The sequence below is a fragment of the Antechinus flavipes genome, chromosome 3 (assembly GCF_016432865.1).
Source record: "Antechinus flavipes isolate AdamAnt ecotype Samford, QLD, Australia chromosome 3, AdamAnt_v2, whole genome shotgun sequence".
Taxonomy (NCBI): Eukaryota; Metazoa; Chordata; class Mammalia; order Dasyuromorphia; family Dasyuridae; genus Antechinus; species Antechinus flavipes.
In genome coordinates, this window is record NC_067400.1 from 435,779,150 (window position 1) to 435,799,803 (window position 20,654).

The following is a 20,654-nucleotide window of genomic DNA, read 5'->3' on the forward strand; positions in this document are numbered from 1 at the left end:
CTTACAGAGAGACTATTTTGGCACTTGCCTTTTTTCCCCTTATGATATTGTAAATGCACATTTGTGTTGCTCCCTTTTCTCTCATGGTAATGACCTTCTGATGGAAATGAAGACTCCAAACCCAAATGACTTGGATTGTGACGTAGGGTCCTCAGGACTCTATAGAGTCCAGAGGGAATAATTTTCACTTTGTTAAAATTGTCCTCTCATGATGGCAGGATGTCAAAGCTTTTAAAGCTGAAAGCATGGCTCTTATTTGCTAGAGAGGAAATGTAATCTTCTGAGGCATTGCCTTTCAATGAGTGGATAACTTTTATAACCTATTTCTAAAGGAAGAATTGACCCTTTCTCTATTAAAATCTCACAGGATTATAGCTTTCAATAGGGACAATGTACATTTAATTTTCTTCTTTATGAGGTAACACATAGATGATCGTGGCGATCTGTATGCAATCAATAGAGGAAGAAAAAACATTAAGCCATTATCAGAATTTTTCTAACCATAGGATGGAGTTTTAATAATTAAATGATGGCTGCTGCAAAAACTTATAATAGAACCTTGTGAATGATTTTAAGTTGGAAGAGGCAAACAGAATAGGCTCAAAAGGCCTCCTCAAGAACAGATCTGCTGCTTCCAATATAGCTAATGAGATAAAAGGGAGTAAAGACAAAAATCCCCCCACCAAAAATCCAGGTTAAGAACAGAGCCACGATTTGCAACGTTCTTGGATGATAAATCTATTGGAATGTTGTGAACAATCACACCAAGGAATAAAACCAAACCTATTATTAGGCAATCACATAGGCGACTATGGTGGTAGTATTGGCAAAGGAACAGTTTTAAACAGGGACAGTTTGATAGAAATGTTTTAATAAAGTAGGAACCCAAAAGCACTAACTTTGTAAAGTTGTTCTCTACAGGCAGCTTCTTAATGGCTGCATCATCTCCTAGAAAGGAAAACAAACTGTCTCTTTCAGGCTGGCAAACAGCAGCAACCTTGCAAAGTAGGCAGAAATTGGGCATATGAAACGACAGTCATCACAGGAGTCTTTTGTTTCTCCCATGGAGGCACAGTTGCAAGCTAATGAAGAAACTGCAGTATTTCATTCGAGCTCCAGCAGTTATTTTCTTGACCCGCAGCAAAGTTTGTCATTTAATACAAAGCCTTCTCTACAACCAGGAAGCATTTAAAAATCCATTAACTTCTCAGTCTTGGATTTTTCTGACCTGTCTTCTCAGCTAACTTTTCTTTAGAGTTTTGCCCAAAGAATGCCACTGAGGCACTTGTTCCTGAGGGCCTTGGCTTGGCTGCCATGCTTACCTACATTTCTAGCTGGGCCATTGGATCAAACGAATGGTGGTACAAACTTATCTAGCCACATATTCTAAATTAGACTTCCAGGGACTATTTTAAAGCTTATTTTTGTACATGTTTCTCAAATTGTGAAGCAAATATTACCAAGGATACTGGCCATTTGTGATACAGTGAGAAGCACTGCATTTAGAATCAAAGGATCTTGCCTTGTGAAATAACTCCATGTGTGATCATGTACAATTTATTTAACCTCTCTTCTGGATTGTCATTTCTTTTTTTTTTTTTTTTTTTTTTCAGATGCAAAATGAAAGAATTGGACCAGTGACATAAGGTCATTTCTAGCTCTAAATCTTTAAGCTCCTTTTAGATCCTTGCTTAGATCATATCTCATGTAATACAAGATACATTTCTTTAAAAGCATATGAGCTGAACTTTTGTAAATCAAGTGAAATTTCAAATATACTCCTAGATACCACAGTACAAAGAAAATCTGCTATGAGTATAATGGTAATAATCACCTCCAATTTACTTCCTTTGTAAAATCTGAAATTTCTGTATTAAATTTTTTAAAAAAAGTGGAATAAAATGGACTTTTTTTGTTCTAATTCATGTTTGTCTTTCTTAATAATTGTTTTTCACATGTTGAGTATTTTATGATTTTTCTTTTTAAAGGGGTAATGGCTGACTGGATTTTTTTTTTTTTTAACAGAGCCTGGATAACTGATTACAGCCTTGATCAAAAGAGGTAAAATTAATAAAGTGTGTTCCTCTATAACTCTATTTTACAAACTGTTCTGTAGAATCCTGATCTTCTATAATTGTAAATAGGATTTCTTTAGGAAAATTTCATTGCTAGTGCTATTTTTCTACTCTAAAATAAGAAAGCTATGTATCAAAATGATATACAAATTTTTCAGTTTACCATCCAGCATTAATAGTGTTTTAAGTTTTGCAAAGCATTTTACAAATATCTCATTTTTCCATTTAACCATATGAAAAAACTGAGGCTGAAAAGTCACAAGTTACTGATTGTCTGATGCAAGATTTGAACATAGGTTTTTTTAATTCCAAGTTCAGCACTCCATTTATTGTAGCACCTATCTATCTTGTATGAAAATAGCTCTGAATCCCTTTATTTTGCTATTAAATTTCATTAAACCCTTTTATCCTAAAAGGAAATCTATTCCATTAGCCCCCCCATGTACCCAATCATTTATGGGCTCAAGTTTCATCATGGTCAAATTAAGGAGAATAGTTATTCCACAAGATTTTGGCTATTGTTAATCCATGAAGGAGTTGCTTATTTTTGTAATGAATCATTTTAATAAACTGAAATAATAAATTTATGCCCTTATTTCCGGTTATTCCCACCAAGGGTCCTAATACAACAGACTCAGTAAAATCCAGCTTTTAAAGCAATACAATACTGTTAAGAATTTATTCCTGGCTGAGTTTAGTAGCCTGTGGGCTTTAAAGTCTCATTACTGATTACTTTAAGAAGGAACACTTTAAGGAGATGTCTGACATGAATAACAACTGAGCAAAAGGGAACATATCTGATATCTTTAAAATTGCCAACAAAGGGACTCTTATCATTCTGATAACTCTGAAAAATCTTCTTATAAACCAAAACTAGTGAAGTAATACTTGTTCACAAACTGAGTGTTAATCTAATGAGGAAAAGTTATGATTTTGCTTCAGTTCTTGAACAGCTTTCAAATGATTCTCTGTTCAGAGTGATAAGTTGTACAGCTTATATAGAAGGGAAACTCTGGCTAAGTAGCTGAACAGTTTGTCTACATGAGTTCTAGCTCACATTTTTCTTCAAAAGCTGAATTCTCCATGTCACTGTTTGCTGTAGGGAAAGAATAATAGCCACCTTTAATTAACAAAATTAATTTATTTTTATATTTCAGAAACGCAGTTGACTCATTTATTCGAGTTGATTTTCCAGTTTTTGCATTATCCAGTCAGTTTTGCAGTCTCTTTCCCTTCCCCAACCCCCATTTTTTCTCCTTAAGTAAGCCATATCAATTCAACTTAGTATTCATCTGTTAAGAGCCCATTATGTGCCAAGTTCAGGTTAAAAAGGCAAAGTCTCAAGTAGATCATCCTTTCCCTGCTCAGTAGCTAGCCAGATTTTAGGCCTATTTATTAATTCTGTCTGAAATAGGTGAGAAGGAATGGATGGTAAAATTCAGTTCTCTAATTCTGCTCATTTCTTAACAATAGGTATGATCTCTAAGGAAAAACACTTGATTAAAATGAAATTTCTAGGTTATTATTTTGGATTACTGGGCTAATTAACATGCATAACTACTTTCTTGCTTATAAAACCCACAATTAACTTTCAAGTACAAAAATTAGCTGAGATACAAAGTATTCCACTTCTACTTCGTGCAGTTGAGCCTAAATCTTTTCCTATTGATAAAGACGCCTCAGTCTCTCATTTAAAGCTCCAACTTATCTAACCAATGTACTCTTTATTTTAGCAAAACAGAACTATTCCCTGATCTTGTTCAATACCTTCTGACCTCTAATTTGCATAACCAATCCATTGAGGGATACTGACTTGCTCCACAATTCTGCCTGTTGTGACCTTTCTGCCTCTTAAAAGTCCAGGTCAGATGTCGCCTTCCCATCATACCAGATTCCTCTGGCTAAAAGTGATAGCTCTTCTATATAATACTTATCAGAGGTCCTATTAACTTTTATTAAATTTGTCAGGGGTAGAGGAGTACAGGACTACTTTTCATGTTTATATTCTCAAGCACCTAAAATAATACCTTACATATAAAAATGCTTAATAATGAGCTGAATTTGCTAAAATTGTAGGTTAAAGTTCAATTTAAGATTTTATATATATATATTTTTTATTATTTCTCTCTGTTCATCATGCTAATGAAATTGGGGCATCAGGAGACTTTGTCAGGACTGTGACTGTGACAAGGACTCTATACCACCTGAAACAGGTAGTTTTTCAAGTGTTAGCTTTTCTTAGTGAAGAAATTGGGTCCACGTGACTACCTGGAATAAAGCCCATGAGGAGGGGTAACTAAAACCATATGATTTAAACAACTATAACTAGATAGATATGTTTTTTTTTTTTTTTCTGGTTTTCCCAAGTAAGGAAATTCAGCTTCCATCCAGAGACAAGAATTTTTCACTTGATTAAAATCAAAGGCTGTTCAGTGATTAAGCAGAAACCTTACAAAGCAGAAATACTTATGGTTAGCTTCTGGAAGGGTCTTTTTGAATTCTATGGAGATAATATTTATAAAAAGATGCTCACAAAAGTCTGGAAAATAGGATTACATTTACATTTTTCAAAAGTATTTGGGTACTGGCACCTCCTTTCTCATGAATTAATATTTTCAATTCTTTTCATTTCTTTGATGCAAAATTCCCAAAGTTTATAACCTCAGGAATGACTGCTCTGTTCTTTCTGATCCCCTCCCCCATTAATTAAATTAAATCTCAGTAAGTTCAAATTTTCATTTTTTTTTAAGAGACAAAGCATCAGGGACAGCTAGTTGGCGTAGTGGATAGAGGACCAGCCCTGAAGTCAGGAGGAACCAAGTTCAAATCTAGCTTTAGACACTTAACACCTCCTAGCTGTGTGACTCTGAGCAAGTCACTTAACCCCAATTGCCTCAGCAAAAAAAAAATAAAAAAAAAAAAATAAAATAAAATAAAACCTCAGATAAGTATTTTCCCTTTGGGTTTCTTTATAGGCATAGTCACAAAATATGCTCACACCTTATTAATGTACATGCCTTATTAATCTGTGCTGAAACAATATACCCCTATGATTTTCTTGCTGAGTTTCTGGGGTATAAATTTTTAATATTGGGCTTGATTGAATTTGGTGGAAGAACTCTCAAGGTAACAAAGAATCTTGCTACATAGTTTAGGATTGGTACTATTTTTTCTCCATCACTGATAGAAAGAAAGGAAGCAGTGAATTGTATATGGCTTCATGTAATGGAAGACATTGTTCTGAGTCTTTGGGGATAAGACTCCCTACTTCATGTCATTCTTCTATTCAACCTTTTCTTGAAGAATTCCAACAAAGGTTCATTAGATGAAATCCCTTCTTAAGATGACCTGGAGTTCTAGGGCTTTAGATTTATTAGTATATCAAGGGAAATTCATAAATACTGTTCTCATGTTGACTATTACACTGATACAAATGGTAGCTAAGCAGAATCTACACCAGCTGATGGAAGCCACACCGCTAGATCTAATTTCTCAGAGTGGGGGTGGAGTGAGAAGATAGTTTGCCTATGACACAAATGGTCAAATTAAAACACGATAAGCCTTCAAAGTACATGAAATTCATAATATTTTTTTTCAGGAAAAAAAGCCTTAAACTAGAAACTGTAGTGAGGCATTCTTTGATGTAGTCCATCAGGCATGAAAACGTTTAAGTGGATAAAATTAGGAAAAAAGTAAAAATGGTTTAATATACTTAAGCTGCTTACAACATGCAATTAGATTTCACATTTATTAAATTTGTTTCTCCGTATTACATACAGAAAATAAAAATGAGCAGGGAACACTTTTCCATGGATGAAACTTTCACATTTATTTTTCTTCCATGTGCATAGAAAATGGCAGTGAAGTGTCCTATGAAAAAGGCAGGGAATGGGACAGCATTGCTATACTGGACTGGACTTTGTGCTTCCAAATTACACTATTCATTTTAAAAACCAAAAAAAATTGGTATTTTTAAAATTGATAAGTTTCTTGGGTCTCCCATTTTTTTTTAAATTGTTAGCTTTTCAAATCTCTTTTAAAATGACACACTGCATTACAAATGATGGCACTTTTAACCAATGTGGCATTTTCATATTTACACCAACAAAAGAAATTTACAAGACATAATAGCATACAATCTTGACATTTAGTAATAGCAATAAAACAAGGGCATCCATTTTATTTTTTTCTGTACAAACTATCAGAACATGACTTTATTCACATAAAAATCATCTGTAATTTGATTTGATCTACACATTCTCCCAACTCACTTTACCCATTTCTCAAACCTTTCATCACATTGCCCACACCTTCACCACACTACAGGAACTACAAGTAATTAGATCTAATTCCTAAGCAGAGGTATAAAGTTCTCTTCCAATGCTTTCCTCACTTTCCCGATAATTCCTCAAAGAAATAAAAAAAAATGCCTCTTCCCTTGTTCCTTCCATTTCACTTGCATGTTTTACCATCAAATTAGAAAACGTCTCTCTCCTCCTCAACTGAAACAAGATTAGGAAGAAAAAAAGTTTCTCTACTGAGCTTCTTGATGCTACACCCAAGAGTCTGGTGATCCTGGGTACTGTTCTGCTCTATAAGAAGGTCTTCTAGTGGAATAAAAGTCTACATAATTCGTCGTTGATTTCAGTCCATATTGTGTTGTATAATCAGTAGAAGCTGGAAAGTGAACTCGATCGTCAAAATAAGGGTCTTCATAGCTATGAGGAGACTGCAAATACAATCTGTATGCATCAAAGTTCTTTCTGTTGGTGTCATCTTGACTATAATACAGCTGTGGATGCTGTTGACAAAATGAAAAAAATAAATAAAAGTAATCTTTTGAAATGTGAATTTAAGGAAAAACATGTGTGTTACCCTTTTAAATGTCTAGGACAGTAATTTATGGACTTATGTTGATAAAACAAGACATAGAGAATTCAGTACATTGATTAGAGGACTTTTTTTTTACTTTTTGTAAACCCTAAATCCCAACCAGCTTTAAATGTACAGGTGAATACATTGAGCTGTCACTTGATGACATCATGTAGGAATAGAATCAGGGTTATGAGAAGTCCAGATACCAGGTACTTTACCTGGAAGCCTACAGAATGATAAAGAAGGTTAAGTTTTTGCACATTTATTTTGATCAGCCAGGATTTTGCCAGTCATGTGCTTTGAAAGTACAACAAGATCATTTGGAAATTATTTTTTGACTTTTTCTTTTTGGTCAGGGTGGTGATGGAGGGGAAGGGATGTATCTTAGACAATATCTTAGTCTCAAAAGACATTTTTTATTTTGTGGTGTTATTTTGATTCCCACAATTCTAAAAGAGGCAATTCTCAATCTTGCTCATTTTGGTGAACAGTGGATATAAATGCTTTTAAAATTCTGCTTTGAGTAAGAATTATAGAAGCAGAGGCAATCGTTAGTTAAGGGAAAAATAATTTGGAAGTAAATATGGATAGAAAGGCAAACACATGATACTAACACACATATTTAAAATGTAAAGACTATACCTGGTTAGGAGAAAGGAGATAACAATGACAGTGCATATCATGCTACATTCTGGTACTTCAAACATAATTAAAAAACAAAATTAGGCTTTATGGCCCAGTTATTCCATTCTCTCATCACTGTGTCAATTTCTTATAACTTTGCAACATTTAACAAATTACAACAAATAGTGATGTCAATACCACAATATAGGATTAAATTTCGAATATTACAGAGAAGATTATGTCTAAACTCTTCCTTTTTAACTTGTTAGGGATATGATTCTTATAATCCTTTAAAAAAAAAAAACCCAAACATTCCCCCTTTCCCTTCCCTCCCTCCCCATCAAGAAACTATAGTATGATTGGTTCAGGATAGATATAAAAACCTTCTTTGGTGGTAAAAGTTGTGAAATGAGAGAGTGTGGAATTTTCACTTTTTTTTTTTTTGAGGAATGATGGTGGTATTAGTTTTTGCTTAAATTGTACTGGAGCATAACAAGATGAATTGAATGACTTCTTCAGGTAAATTCAAATTAATTTTTAAGAAATTATAATTTGATGAATTATAGAATAATTCTTCACTAACTCAAGAAAAATCTCAAGTTGTTTATAAAATTATAGCTTCAGAGACAGAAGGAAAAACAACACATCATTAAAGGAGAGAGCTGAGTTTATGAATACCCTTTAATTCCAACTTCAGGCAGACAGCAGGGACTAACTCAAATCTTGGCTTCAATAACTAACCCAGAGCAGCCAGGGCTTAAGTATGTCCTATAAAACCATTAGCCAGGAAAGCTGTAGACAGTCCACTGCAAAGGAGGAGAGTGCTTTCCCAGAAGTGAACAGTGAAGTTAGAGAAGGATGTGGCCCCTAACTCTTTCCCACACAGAGGAGGAGAAAGGAAAAGATTTTCAAGCTTAGACCAAAAATAGGCAGGGAAAGGCTATCACAGGATAAATGATCTCCAGTATGCTTAGACACTTTTCAGAATGGATTATGAAAGCAATGGATGGGGGATTTCCATCATCTGTGTGGTATTGTTAACAGCATTAATTCTCAGACTCAAGGATCTGAGAATGCTTCAGAAAAGAAATTTGCTCAAGCAGCTGATATCGAGTGAAAGGGATTCTACTCAATGATGTTAGTTTAGCATAAAGATTTTATTATGTGTTGTTGATCCCTGCTATCAGCATTCTTTTAAAATGAGATTGCAAATTCACCTGTAGCCGTCTATTTTGTTCTCTTGCTGGTGAGGAATAGGAACTGATGTAAATTGGTGAAGGTTTGCTGGAGCCTGTAAGAAAATATTTTATGGAGTTAAAACTAGTGCTTCATCACTTAGATCCATTAGCCTCTGCAGTTTGACTATACTATGGCCAATGATGTCCTGAGTTTAAGCCTAGGTAAGACCTGCTCTTCTCTGTAACCCTTTCAGGCTTATAAAGGTCAGCAGCTTGGAATCAGAGACTTAACTTCACTTCTTATGAACCATCAAGGCCTAATGATTACAGCAAACATATGCCTCATATATACTTTTGTGACAAAACTGTTAATGCAAGCTGTGGCAATGCAGAATTTATCAGAACATTTTCTCCTTAACTGCTGAGCAGGGTGAATAACGTTGGTTGAGGTGATTCAATCTTTGTAAAAATAAGCAGCTTCACATGAAAGATCTCTTTTGCCAAGTTCTTGGATTCTGTCTCTTAGACCAGAGAAGGATATTTCAAGCTAGAAATAGGAGCAACATTTGTCTTTCTAAGGTTTCTAAGTTAAATTATTAAGGAAAAGAAGAGAAATATAATATGCCAAACTGAATGCCTCCAAAATAGCAGTTTGTGTTAACACTCTAGTTAAGAGACAGGATTAATATGAGTTCGAAGGGGTTAATTTGTAAGACAAACATACACATGATACTCTTGCTGCAAGTCCAAACGCCTGCTTTCAGTCACAAGAAACAGACAAATTTGTTCCCATAAGGGTCCATGAGAAGAGTTCTGATACTGTAATTAGCAATTTTACTCTATTTTTAATGTTAAAATATAGATTTAAAACAAAATGAGGAAAAATAAAACATACCTGGAACAAATTAGTTTATTGATGCAAGTAAAAGAAGATACAAATAGAAAAATTAGAAGGGTTTGCAAGCTGGAAAGGATCTTTAGAACAAAACTGCAGCAAATCTCAAATAACAAATACAGGTTTTTAACGTGCATTTTCTTGGAAAAAGCTTTATGTTTGAAATATAGCAACTGCAATGCTATGTAGCTATTAATTGCCATAGTAACAATACATGATTAGTAAACGATTGTATGAAATCACAATTTAAAAGACAACAGACCAGTAAGATTGCTCCCCCAGCAGTAGTTAAGCTGCCACTAGCTTTTATTTATTTCTTTTTTTTTAACAAATAGGCTTTTTGAACATGAAGTGTCCCTTTCCCCACTTCCTTCTGTGGCTCACTCTGCTTTATTTGAAATCTCTAAGTTATTATAATTTACAAGACAGTCAAAAGTGTAGAAAATATGAAATCCTTATAACTATTCAAGACCATGTTCTTAAATAAATCCTGGGCAAAACTTTCTATATAAGATATGAAAGCATTAATTTAACACAACAATATTTTATTCATTTAAACATGTTAATCTCATGGGAGATACATTTTACTACTTTCTGAATCTTTTCTCTACAAAGACACATCTTTCTCTTTCTTATTCATGAATGTTGGAACTTTACCACTCTAAGATATATCTAAAGCAATGTCATAAAGAAAGTAGAGTTTTGATACACAAAGTAAAAAAGAAATAAAGTGAGCGTAGAAATGGGGAAAAGAGTAGAAACATAAGTAATTGTACCAGAGAGCATATGCCTGTTTTTACTTACACAAAAACCTTTTGCAGTCAGTGATGGTCCTGAAGTTTACTAAATTAGTACATTTTACTGAAAATCACAAAAGCACCAGGTAATAGTCAGGAAAGTAGGGAGTAGCAGATGCAAATGGAATATTGAATTGATTATTTCTAGGTTGCTATTGGGGGAATATCTCAATATAGGAGTGCAAGACTTTTCAAATAATTCATATTATAGCTTCCCACACAGAGGATGTGTTTGGAAACAAATAGCATTGCAAAGTACCGCATCATACACCTAACTGGTATCTTACCAGCATATATGCCTTTATGTATGACATCACCTTGGCTATTGTAATACTGCATAGATGGCTGTGTCCTATCATACTCAGAGCGAGGTTCTCTAATTCCTAACAGTGCTGGTGATGAAGATGTGCTGCCAACTGAAGAAAGGAAAAAAAGGAGGGAGGAAAAGGAAAGGAAGAAGATTGTTAGTATCTCAGTAAAACCCTCCCATGAAAAATAAAGGTCAGTGATTAGAAATACCCCAGTAGTTTGCTAATAAAGTCAGATCTGAAAGCTGCTGTGGAATGTAAGAGTAGTCAAGCATTTAACAAGACAAGAAGCAAAATATAGCTAGTTCTAAATGGAATTATCTTGGAGCTTGGGCAGAAAGTCTGCTAGTACAGCTAGTAACACTACCTTTATTATTTTTATATTATCTTAAAATATGAGCTTCCCTGTTTTAAATGTGATCTGAAGAAATGGATAATTTTCAAATGTGCACCAATGAATTGGATTAGGCTTTCAAAATTAGGTAAATAAGAATATATCAGTCATTCAAGAGTTATATTTGCTATTTTTTCTCATTTCAATTACTTACAAAAAAAAAAAATCAACAAGCCACTGAAACATATATCTATTGAATTTCTGCATAAAAGAAAGAGATAGTATGCTTACTTTCTAATTATTCCAAACTACCCCATGTGAGAAGCATTGGGATTTCAGAATAATTTAAGTTGCCATCAATTCTAAGTTCTGGAAATCTAATAGTCTGAGCTTACTGTGAAACTCTAATGAAAATGGGAAGATCAGCTTTTTAAAAAGACTGTGAAGCCTACTATAATAGTGATTAAAATAGTTAATGATAGGAAAAAGTTATCTCCTATGCACTTTTTATTTTTTCTGAAGAGTTAAAGGAAATAATTCAATTTTGAATGGGAAACTTTTAAAAACTTTTTTCCCCTTCATTTTAAAACTCATCTTGCTTTCATCATAATTAAACTCTAATGAAGTATTTGCTAACATGGCCAAGAATAATCATTGATAGTGATGCACCCTAATCCTTGGCAATGCTAATTTTGCAATGTATAGCATTTGTATGGATAAAACTAACATAAATATTTGTTTTACCAGAGGAAAATGAACATAATTAGAAGCAAAATTTCAAATCACATGGGATGGATCTGCATTCAGATTCTTATTGAAAATAAGAATACCATAAGAAGGTATCAAGCACAGGGAAAGTACCTGCTAATCTATCATCAGTCCCAAAAGGTAGATTAAGAAATGAAAGTAAAAAACTGCTTTAATATTAAATTACCAAAGAATGATAAATACAGAAACCAAAACATATCTTGTTTTAGTATTTTTGTGAAGTATTAGAATTATCTGCATACATGTTTTACTAGGTGCCTGTACAAACAGAAATACCTCTAGGCATCTCACCTAACAGCTCCCCTGATGCTACTTCTAGCATCCTCACTCCCTAAAGAAGGTTGAAGCTTTTGAGAAAGCCAACTTGCTGCAGGCTAAATTTCAGAGCACAGGAAGGTGTAAAACAGGCAGGGATTTATTTAAGGAGTTAAGCATAATTAAAAAAAACAAAACAAAACTAAGGCTCATGTAAGTCTGGACATTATTTATGTCAAATTATTTATTATTTATTTGAAATTACCTATATCAAAAGATTTCTTGAAGTAAAGAGAGACGTTAGATTATGTGACAAGAACTACTAAGCTTATATTCCTTTTTAGTCACATTTATACACATCAGAAATAAGCTATGCTGCTATGGATAGAGTACAATGGAAGGTATCTAATTTAGACTAAAGTATTTTAAAGCCAATAAAGCACAAGAAATTCATCACTGTCACCTTTTTTAAAGTTAAAAATTATATTTATCAAACTCATTTGTTGGTTTCATAAGTCATTTTCCATGCTTTTTCTGCTAGTGCCAAGATGGGTTTGCTTTTCTCTCTGAGATTAAAAGTCCTACCAATAAGGAATAAAAGAAAGAGTTCCCAACTCACATTGCTAAAATTATTAGGCATCTATTTGTCCCTGTGACATGTGACCCTGACAAGATGTAGCATTCTTGGCTTGAAGTACAACAACCATGTTTATTGTTCCTTCAGGTAGAAGAGTGGAGCCTATTTTTATTACAAAGGTTTAAACATTAAGAAAAGCAAAGGATCAGTTATCAGGTGATTACAATCTGAAATATAGCAGATAGAAAACTCAACTCAGTAAAAAACAAGGCTTCTTAACTTTGTGTGTTGGTAGGCTGATAAAGCATATGAAACATTTTCCAGAAGAATGTTTTAACAGGCATAAAAATCGAATAAATAGGATCACTAATTATATTAAAATATAATATTTAAAATCTCTTATGGTAGTAATTTAAGGCTTTGGAAAAGTTATAATCATTCTGCCTTGCAACAAAAAGGTATAAACAACTAGGAAAAAACATTGTTTCTCTCTACAGGTTAATTATTGTACTTTCCTTCAGCTGGAAAGAATAGCTGAAGGCCTAGTTTCTTCCTCTTGTCATATTTGCTGTCATATTTTACTTTTATAAAGACTAACTCCTTTAACCCATACATACACAATAAAATATTTTATCCCCATAACTCCCCCCCCCCCAAAAAAAAAAAAAAAAACCTAACTATTACCAAATTTGTGGATCCTAGATTAAGAAATGCTGCTTTAAAGGATAAGAGACAAATGAAGATTAGTGAAGGATTGGGAATGGTAGGTTCTGAAGTAGGCAGATATAATCTTCTCTAGTCAAGATAAAAATGGCAAGAGGGATAGAAACCAATATATTCCTAAGAGCCCGTTTCCCTACTGACCTGATTGAATGATAGGTGACATCTGTTGGTTGGTAGTTGAGAGGGAAGGATGTGATTTGAATCTCTCGCGCTCTAATGTTGATACTGGTGTAATAAAATGATTTTGATTCCACCCATCCTGTGGTGTTAAAAGAGAAAATAAAAAAGCCTTTCAAATTCAATCATGACATTTTATTATAAAATATTAGGAATGTGTTCTCAAATAATAATTGTGTCAGAGTTATCCTTGTACTGCACCTTTTTATAAATGCTCCGCAGGTCTCGATATTGCCATAATGTGTTCAATACCTGGGCTGCTGCTTTCACTACTTTCAGAGATGATCTACATAAGAGAGAGTTAGGGTAATGAATTCAGGTCCTTCTCTGAAACAGTCCAAATAGCAAAATATCAGACTCCACCTGACAGGATTCAGTTCATGTACAAGTGGACAGGAGGTCACCCTTTAAAGAACTCCAGCTCACAAAAGCTGTTTAGAAAAATGCTCATTGTAATCTAATGTTTGGGAATTGGTCACACTCAAGCTTTGGGAGGGGGGGAAACTTAGAAGTGAACATATAAGGTGACTAGCTTTTCACAGCAAGAAGTCTGCATCACATGGAATAATCAATGTAAAGTAAGTGTTCCCTTAGGTATCAGCCACACAACTTTTCTAGGTTTTAATATTTCCTTTGCCATTAATTACCTACTCCTACATCCTGGGTATCTAAGGAACAATAGTCAATCAACCTGACCTCTGAAGACAAAAGGAACTAGGTCATCATTTCTTAGCACTTAATGAATGTTTCACTAAGTGTTATAGTCAGCCTTCTAGTGATGGAAAAAAGGCATATGAAGGAGTGATATTTAAGAAAACTGACAATACAGGCAATAGCTATTTGGGAATCTAGAAGAAATCATAAACTGAGCACTCAAAAAATCAAATTCAAGGATGCATTTTTTTTTTGAGAACGGATTTTAACATACAAAATTTGGCTTCAATATAACCCCTTAGTTTTGTGGGAGAATAAGCAAATTTTAGAGTTGGAAAGGGACCTCAGAGGCCATCTAGTATAATCCATGTCCTTTACTACATTCAAATTTCTATTTGGAAAATCTCTATTGAAACTTCTATAAGCACTTCATCAAACAAGAATTTTATTGTTTTAGGATCAGAGGCCAAGAGACCACTTAGTTCCATATCAATCATGTTATTTTATATATAATGATTGATATATATATATATATATATATAGTGGAGAATTTCTGCAACTTCAAAATTTGGACTTTAAAAGCTTAAGAATTTTTAAAAATATACTTCGATATTTATAATGGGAATAATCTACTCAATTCTTGTCATAATTTATTTTATCCTTTGCCTTAGCATTTCCGAGGTTTCTCACTTAGCCAATGATGACTATGATCTGCTTCTATATATTCACCTGTGTTCATGGTGGATCTTGCGATGGAGACTCCTTTGGAGTCTTCATATTGCTAAGTTTGCCCTTTCTCTTGGCCCAATTCTTCAGACTTAGTTGAACCACAGGAACACTTTGCACTTGACTACTCTTGGTTTAGAATCTCAAGGGTACCCTTGAGAAGGAGATAGTGAGAAGATAGAAAGATATCCCTTGTAGTTATTCGTGTCACTTTAAACTTCCATTTTCTGATTTGTCTAAACACTAAAGTCTGTATTTTCTACCAAAGGGGATATTCATTTTGTTATATGTGTTCCAGAGTAGGGTTTGTACTAATGCTGCTAGGCAGTTTTGATGTAGGTAACGTTAAGCAGAGTAGGCTTATTTAAGGATAGTTAGTAAGTTTTAGGATGCTACCTATCTCAGATGGCAGTTATCCCACTCTTTTGAGGGGCTCATTTATCATTATGGTATAGAATATGCCAAGTCTTCTCAATCTACCATTTCTTTGGGGAATTCGACTGTGAGTTCATTCTACAGTGGGTTAAGATCACATAGGCTAAAGCAATGTTATAGCCTTGATCCTTGCCACAGCATTTTCCCAAATATTCCTTGTGCTACTGATTTTCTAATATACCTATTTTAATGCTGTACTATGCAGCTGAAAGTGGAATTCTGAGGCAAAATATAGTATTCCTTATTACAGTTAACTGCTGATCTTGGAAAAAGGAGTAAGTGAACAGAAGATATGTTCTAATCTAGATTGGTCTTAATATCCAATGTTAAGCTCATGCTTATTATCCTAAGAGATTCAAACAATGACTCTACAGTATGCTATTATACCGGTACCTAGCACTTTAGAAATGGTGGCACCGACAAGAGAGTGGCAGGTATTATAAAAAAACAAAACAAAACAAAAAAAGGAATAAAGCCAGATAACTGCTCCCCTAACAAAATGGATTGCAGCTATGGGAAACTAAACTTATCAATTTATAAGGAAAGGAGAAATAAATCCTTTTCAGTAGAAAATTCATTTTTTATGAAGATCCTTTCTCATAAAGTGATGAGAGGAACAGAATCCTCACAGTGGTGGCTCCTTATGACAGAACACTTGCCTGTCCCCTCTCCCTTTGGTTATGTTCACTAGTTTCTCGATCCCTCCAGTGTCAGCCAGGGCTTTGGCATTCTCCATGTTTTTACTGGTGACCTCATGCAGAGCACAGCAGATTGCTGCCATGGTCTCATCAGACAAGATGCTTGGACCATTGCCTCCTGGCAGACGATTTACCAGGTCTCGCATAGCATATTTACCTGCCAAATTACAAAAATTAAATTCATTTACAAAATGTACTAGCTACTGCAAAATTCTGTTGTATGATATATATCACGAGATAAATTCCAAAAGTAAAAAAGACAAAGGCAAATTTCATAGCTAAATGGAAAATGATAATTATTCTAAATAGTTATTGTGATCTTCAGTATTTCATTAAATTCTACATTTAAGAATCATTTAGGATGTTTATAGCCCTATGTTATTGAAGGGATAAACAAAGAAGTGAACAGACTAGGGAATGATAGTGAAATTTCCTTTAGTTGAACTATTATAAATCAGCTGGAAAAAGCTGAAATCAGGAAATCTGATTCTTACTGGAATTTTTAGATTTGAAAAAATAAGACTGTCATGAGTCTTTCAGGAAGCTTTCAAAAATCTATTCTTCAAATATGGGTCAAGTACACTACTTTTAAAAGAATAAAAGCACACTGAGGACAAGGACCATCTCACTGTTCTGGCATGTAGTTGGTATTTTGTAAATACATAATGAAAACTGAACTGATTAATTTGTTCTAGTTGGGAAATAAGTTAATTTCATTACATTTGTATAAATAATTTTATATAGGAACAAATGGGTCTGTGAACCCATGTTAATAGTAATTTTAACAAAGAAAGTTCCAAAACAAAACTGAAAATATTTAATTAAAATTATGGCTGTCTTCCCTCACAGGAGACAGTAGTAATAGTAATAAAGCTTTTTATTTTGGAAAGCTTGGGGGAAGGGAGTGGAATAGGAACAGAGGAGAGCTTTCTTATGGATATTCTATTCACTTCTCTGCCTTCCAACAGATTACATCTCAACTTTTTTAGTTTTCAATTACTAGCTGACAAACAGGAATAATTGCATTACAGAAAAAAGGAAATTAAAGAAAGCTCAAGTAAATATTTTGTTATTTTCTTCTGAACTAATAATTGAATGGCTTTTAAATGGAGTTTTTATTAAACATCTGTTTACATATCATTGGTGAGCAACAGATGGGAAAGACATTCAAAGAGGCATTAATTGTATATATGTATAATTTGATATATGTCAGAGGAAAAACTCAAAGAAAACATTAATAGAAAAAGCAGAGAAATTCAGTTTATTAAAAAGATGATCAGGAGATGAATTCTGTGATGAGATAGGGAAAGCAAAATGAGAAATTGCAGCTGAATTTCACACTATGCATTATACAGTGGTTTTTCGACATAACTTGGTTGTTTCCTGTGTATTTACAGTGATTCATGGGACTTATTTTGTATTATATCATTGCACCTTGGTGTCAAGCAATTGTAGTTACAATGTATAACTATGAACTAAACACTGCTGCATTCTCCCCTTCTCCATCTTTTATGCCATGCCTAATGCTAGAATGAGTGGAGGGCAGGGCAGTACCCAAAAATAAGTGAATCCAGGTGTTAAGGTATAACATCTAATTTTATGTTTTAGAAGATGCCTAATATACTGTTGATTCTCAGCAAATATTGAGCAAGTAATTATTGCTTGTAAGAATATTATGATGTTACTTTTTGCCTGATTCAATAGCCCATGGGCTACCATAAACTTATAGAACTAACGATTCCCTCTACAATCTGCTGAGGTAGGAACATGGAGGATGAAATGACATGGCCTGAACTATATGTGTCAAAAGAGTCACACTGAAATGGATTCAAATGTGTCTATGGGCAATCTCTTAGGTAAACAATTTCAGTACATACAGACTTGCTTTGTCATTTTTATAAGTATACCTTAAAGACACAAGAAATTCCTTTTAAAGGAGGCCAGAAGCTGGTTATATGATAATTCTCACACTGCAACTCGGTACATGCTAGAATCTGTAGCAGTGAGGGTGTGTAGGAAGCTTTATCTCTATATAGAAAGATCTGGCTCAACATATTAATTTAGACATTATAAAAATAGCAACACTTTCTGAATGATTATTAATTTATAATTCTTAACTTTATAAACAATTCTACTTAGAACCTGATCACAATGGCATCATGGCTAAAGTACATAGTGGTAAAGAGAATTGCAAATCTAAGGTGAATTTTAAGGTAAAAAAATCCTAGAAAATTTTTATGGGGAGTCCCCAACTGATAAAAGATCAAAGAACATTTATCTATAATAAGAAATTCTTCACCAAATCACTAATACTAGGAAATTAAAGCACCTCAGAGGGTTGTTACATCTATTAGATGGGCAAAACTGATAAAAAGAAAAAAATGAGAAAGATTGGAATAGTCCTGGGAAAACGACACAGAAGCACTGCTGTTGGAGTGGTGAACTGGTCTAGCAATTTGGAACCATGGTCAAAAAGCCAATAAAATGTGCTTATATTCTGAGCTAAAGGATTGTTAGGCTTATGCCTCAAACAGATCAAAGAAAAAAGAAAAGGTCCCTATGCAAGAAAATATTTATACAGTAGCTCTTTTTTGATTAATAAAGAACTAAAAACTAAACAAATTACAGTGGTATACTAACATAATAGAATATAATTGTTCAGAGATAGTTAAAGAGAAACTGTGAAACACTTGCTTAAATTTATGTACAATGAAGTGAGCAAAAGTAAGGAAACAACTTACGCTCTAACAACATGGAAATTTATTTTGCTTGAGTACGCTTATTTGTTATAAAGTTTTTGGTTTTCTTATTCTATTTCCCTGCTCTATCTGCTTATGCCAAGTGTGGGAGAATTAGGGGAAAAAAGCTTGAAAATTTAAAATAAGATTTAAAAAAAAAAAAAAAAAAAATATATATATATATATATATATATATATATATATATATATATCTTTGCCATTCTGAAAAAAAAAAAGTGATTACCCAAGATGGTAATCTGGATAAAGGGTAAATCTGGTAAAAAGGTAAAAGAGTAAAAATCTGGGTAAAGGCAAATGATTGTGGCTCAGGTTTTCTCAAAAGAAAAAAATTACATTTTCCTTGTGTATTTCATGTGAATTCAAGAATGATTTCATAGCATACCTATAAGCTCTTTGTTACGAACATCTAATGCCATATTCCTCAAAGCAGTTGCCACAGAAGACACAACTCTATCATTGTCCATTCTCAGAAGTTCTACAAGGATCGGAAGACCTTTTTCTTTTCGGACAGCAGCTCGAATATATGCAGCAAACTATTAAATAAAATAAATCCTTTAAGTAGCACAAAATAGATACTTTACTTTTAATTATGTTACAGTGCCTTAAAAGTCCTCCTATGTTTAAAATAAATATGTAAGGGTACAAAAGAATAAAAACAGTAGTTTTAAAAAGGTAGAATAAGTTTTTTAAAAAAAATTATTTAATTAAAAAAACAGAATAGGAAAAAGACAGAAAAGGAAAACAAAACATGTCATGTGTCCAGCAGAACATCAGGAAGGATTTGAAATATATAGCAATAAATTACCAGATCAAGAAAGAATATACAATAATATAAGAAATTATATTCATAAGTGTCCATCTTTTCTTTGCTTCTTTGTGGATTTTTCTTTTGGTCTCTGCTGTGCTTTTTTTTTTTTATAAACTTTATTCTTTTTTCCTATTCATTATCCCTCCCCCACCAGCAGGTTATAGTTAAGCAGATATATTTACACACACACACACACACACACACACACACACACACACACCCCCTTCTACACAGACACACACATCCATTTACACCCAAAGACTCATACTTATATTCTCTTATTTCCTATTTCTGCTAACTTTTCTGCTTTAATTCTGCTCCATAATTTACTTTGCACAATTACTTAACCTTCCCCCACCTATGAATCCCTTCCTTGACTTCTCCCATCCTTTGCTTCCCCCTCCGTCCATCCCTTTTCTTTATAGATTTCTGGAGCGTGCTATACCCTTCATGGTATATATGTAGTGTTGCCCATTTACCCCATTTCTGTTGTGAATAGGTTTTAAGAACCATGAGCCTCCTTCCACTTCTAATGTCTTTGTATCTATTCTTCCTCTGCACCTCATTTGTATAACATAATTATTATTTTACCTTTTCCTAGGCAGTTTTCTTTTTAACAGTCAGATTGTACTCAACTCTGCCCCAATCTTTCTTTTGAGCTGCTCTATTGCTGATGTCAATCTTAAACATATGGTATGCATTTCTATGTTAAAAAAATAAATAATTAACAATCTGTCCATGTCAATTTCTCTAGAATTAATCTTTGATACCAAGCTCTTATATGTTAAATTTTCTATTAAATTAGAGTTAAAAAAGTCCTGAAAATCTTCAAGTTTGTTGAATGAATTTTTTTTCACTTAATATTATAGATAATTTTGCTGGATATGATATTTTTGGCTGCAGACCTAATTTTTTGATTGTCAGTACATATGATTCTAGGACCTGCAATCTTTTATTGTGGTTGCTGCTAAATACTTCACAATTCTAA

General features: G+C 33.6%; 1 protein-coding gene across 9 annotated transcripts in view; it reads right to left on the reverse strand.

Annotated features, from left to right (window-relative positions):
• Positions 1-5,809: 5,809 nt before the first annotated feature.
• Positions 5,810-20,654, reverse strand: part of PKP4 (plakophilin 4) — a 220,850-nt gene continuing 206,005 nt past the window's right edge. For 6 of the 9 annotated variants that reach the window (XM_051986337.1, XM_051986335.1, XM_051986340.1 and 3 more), the window contains 7 exons: positions 19,241-19,391; positions 16,061-16,256; positions 13,788-13,872; positions 13,551-13,668; positions 10,732-10,860; positions 8,792-8,865; positions 5,810-6,876 (listed from right to left, as the gene is read on the reverse strand). In XM_051986337.1, the coding sequence (XP_051842297.1) occupies positions 6,628-6,876; positions 8,792-8,865; positions 10,732-10,860; positions 13,551-13,668; positions 13,788-13,872; positions 16,061-16,256; positions 19,241-19,391 (1,002 nt within the window). In that variant the 3' untranslated portion in view covers positions 5,810-6,627. The remainder of the gene's footprint in view (positions 6,877-8,791; positions 8,866-10,731; positions 10,861-13,550; positions 13,669-13,787; positions 13,873-16,060; positions 16,257-19,240; positions 19,392-20,654) is intronic. The other 3 variants (XM_051986336.1, XM_051986338.1, XM_051986341.1) reach the window with 3 other exon arrangements.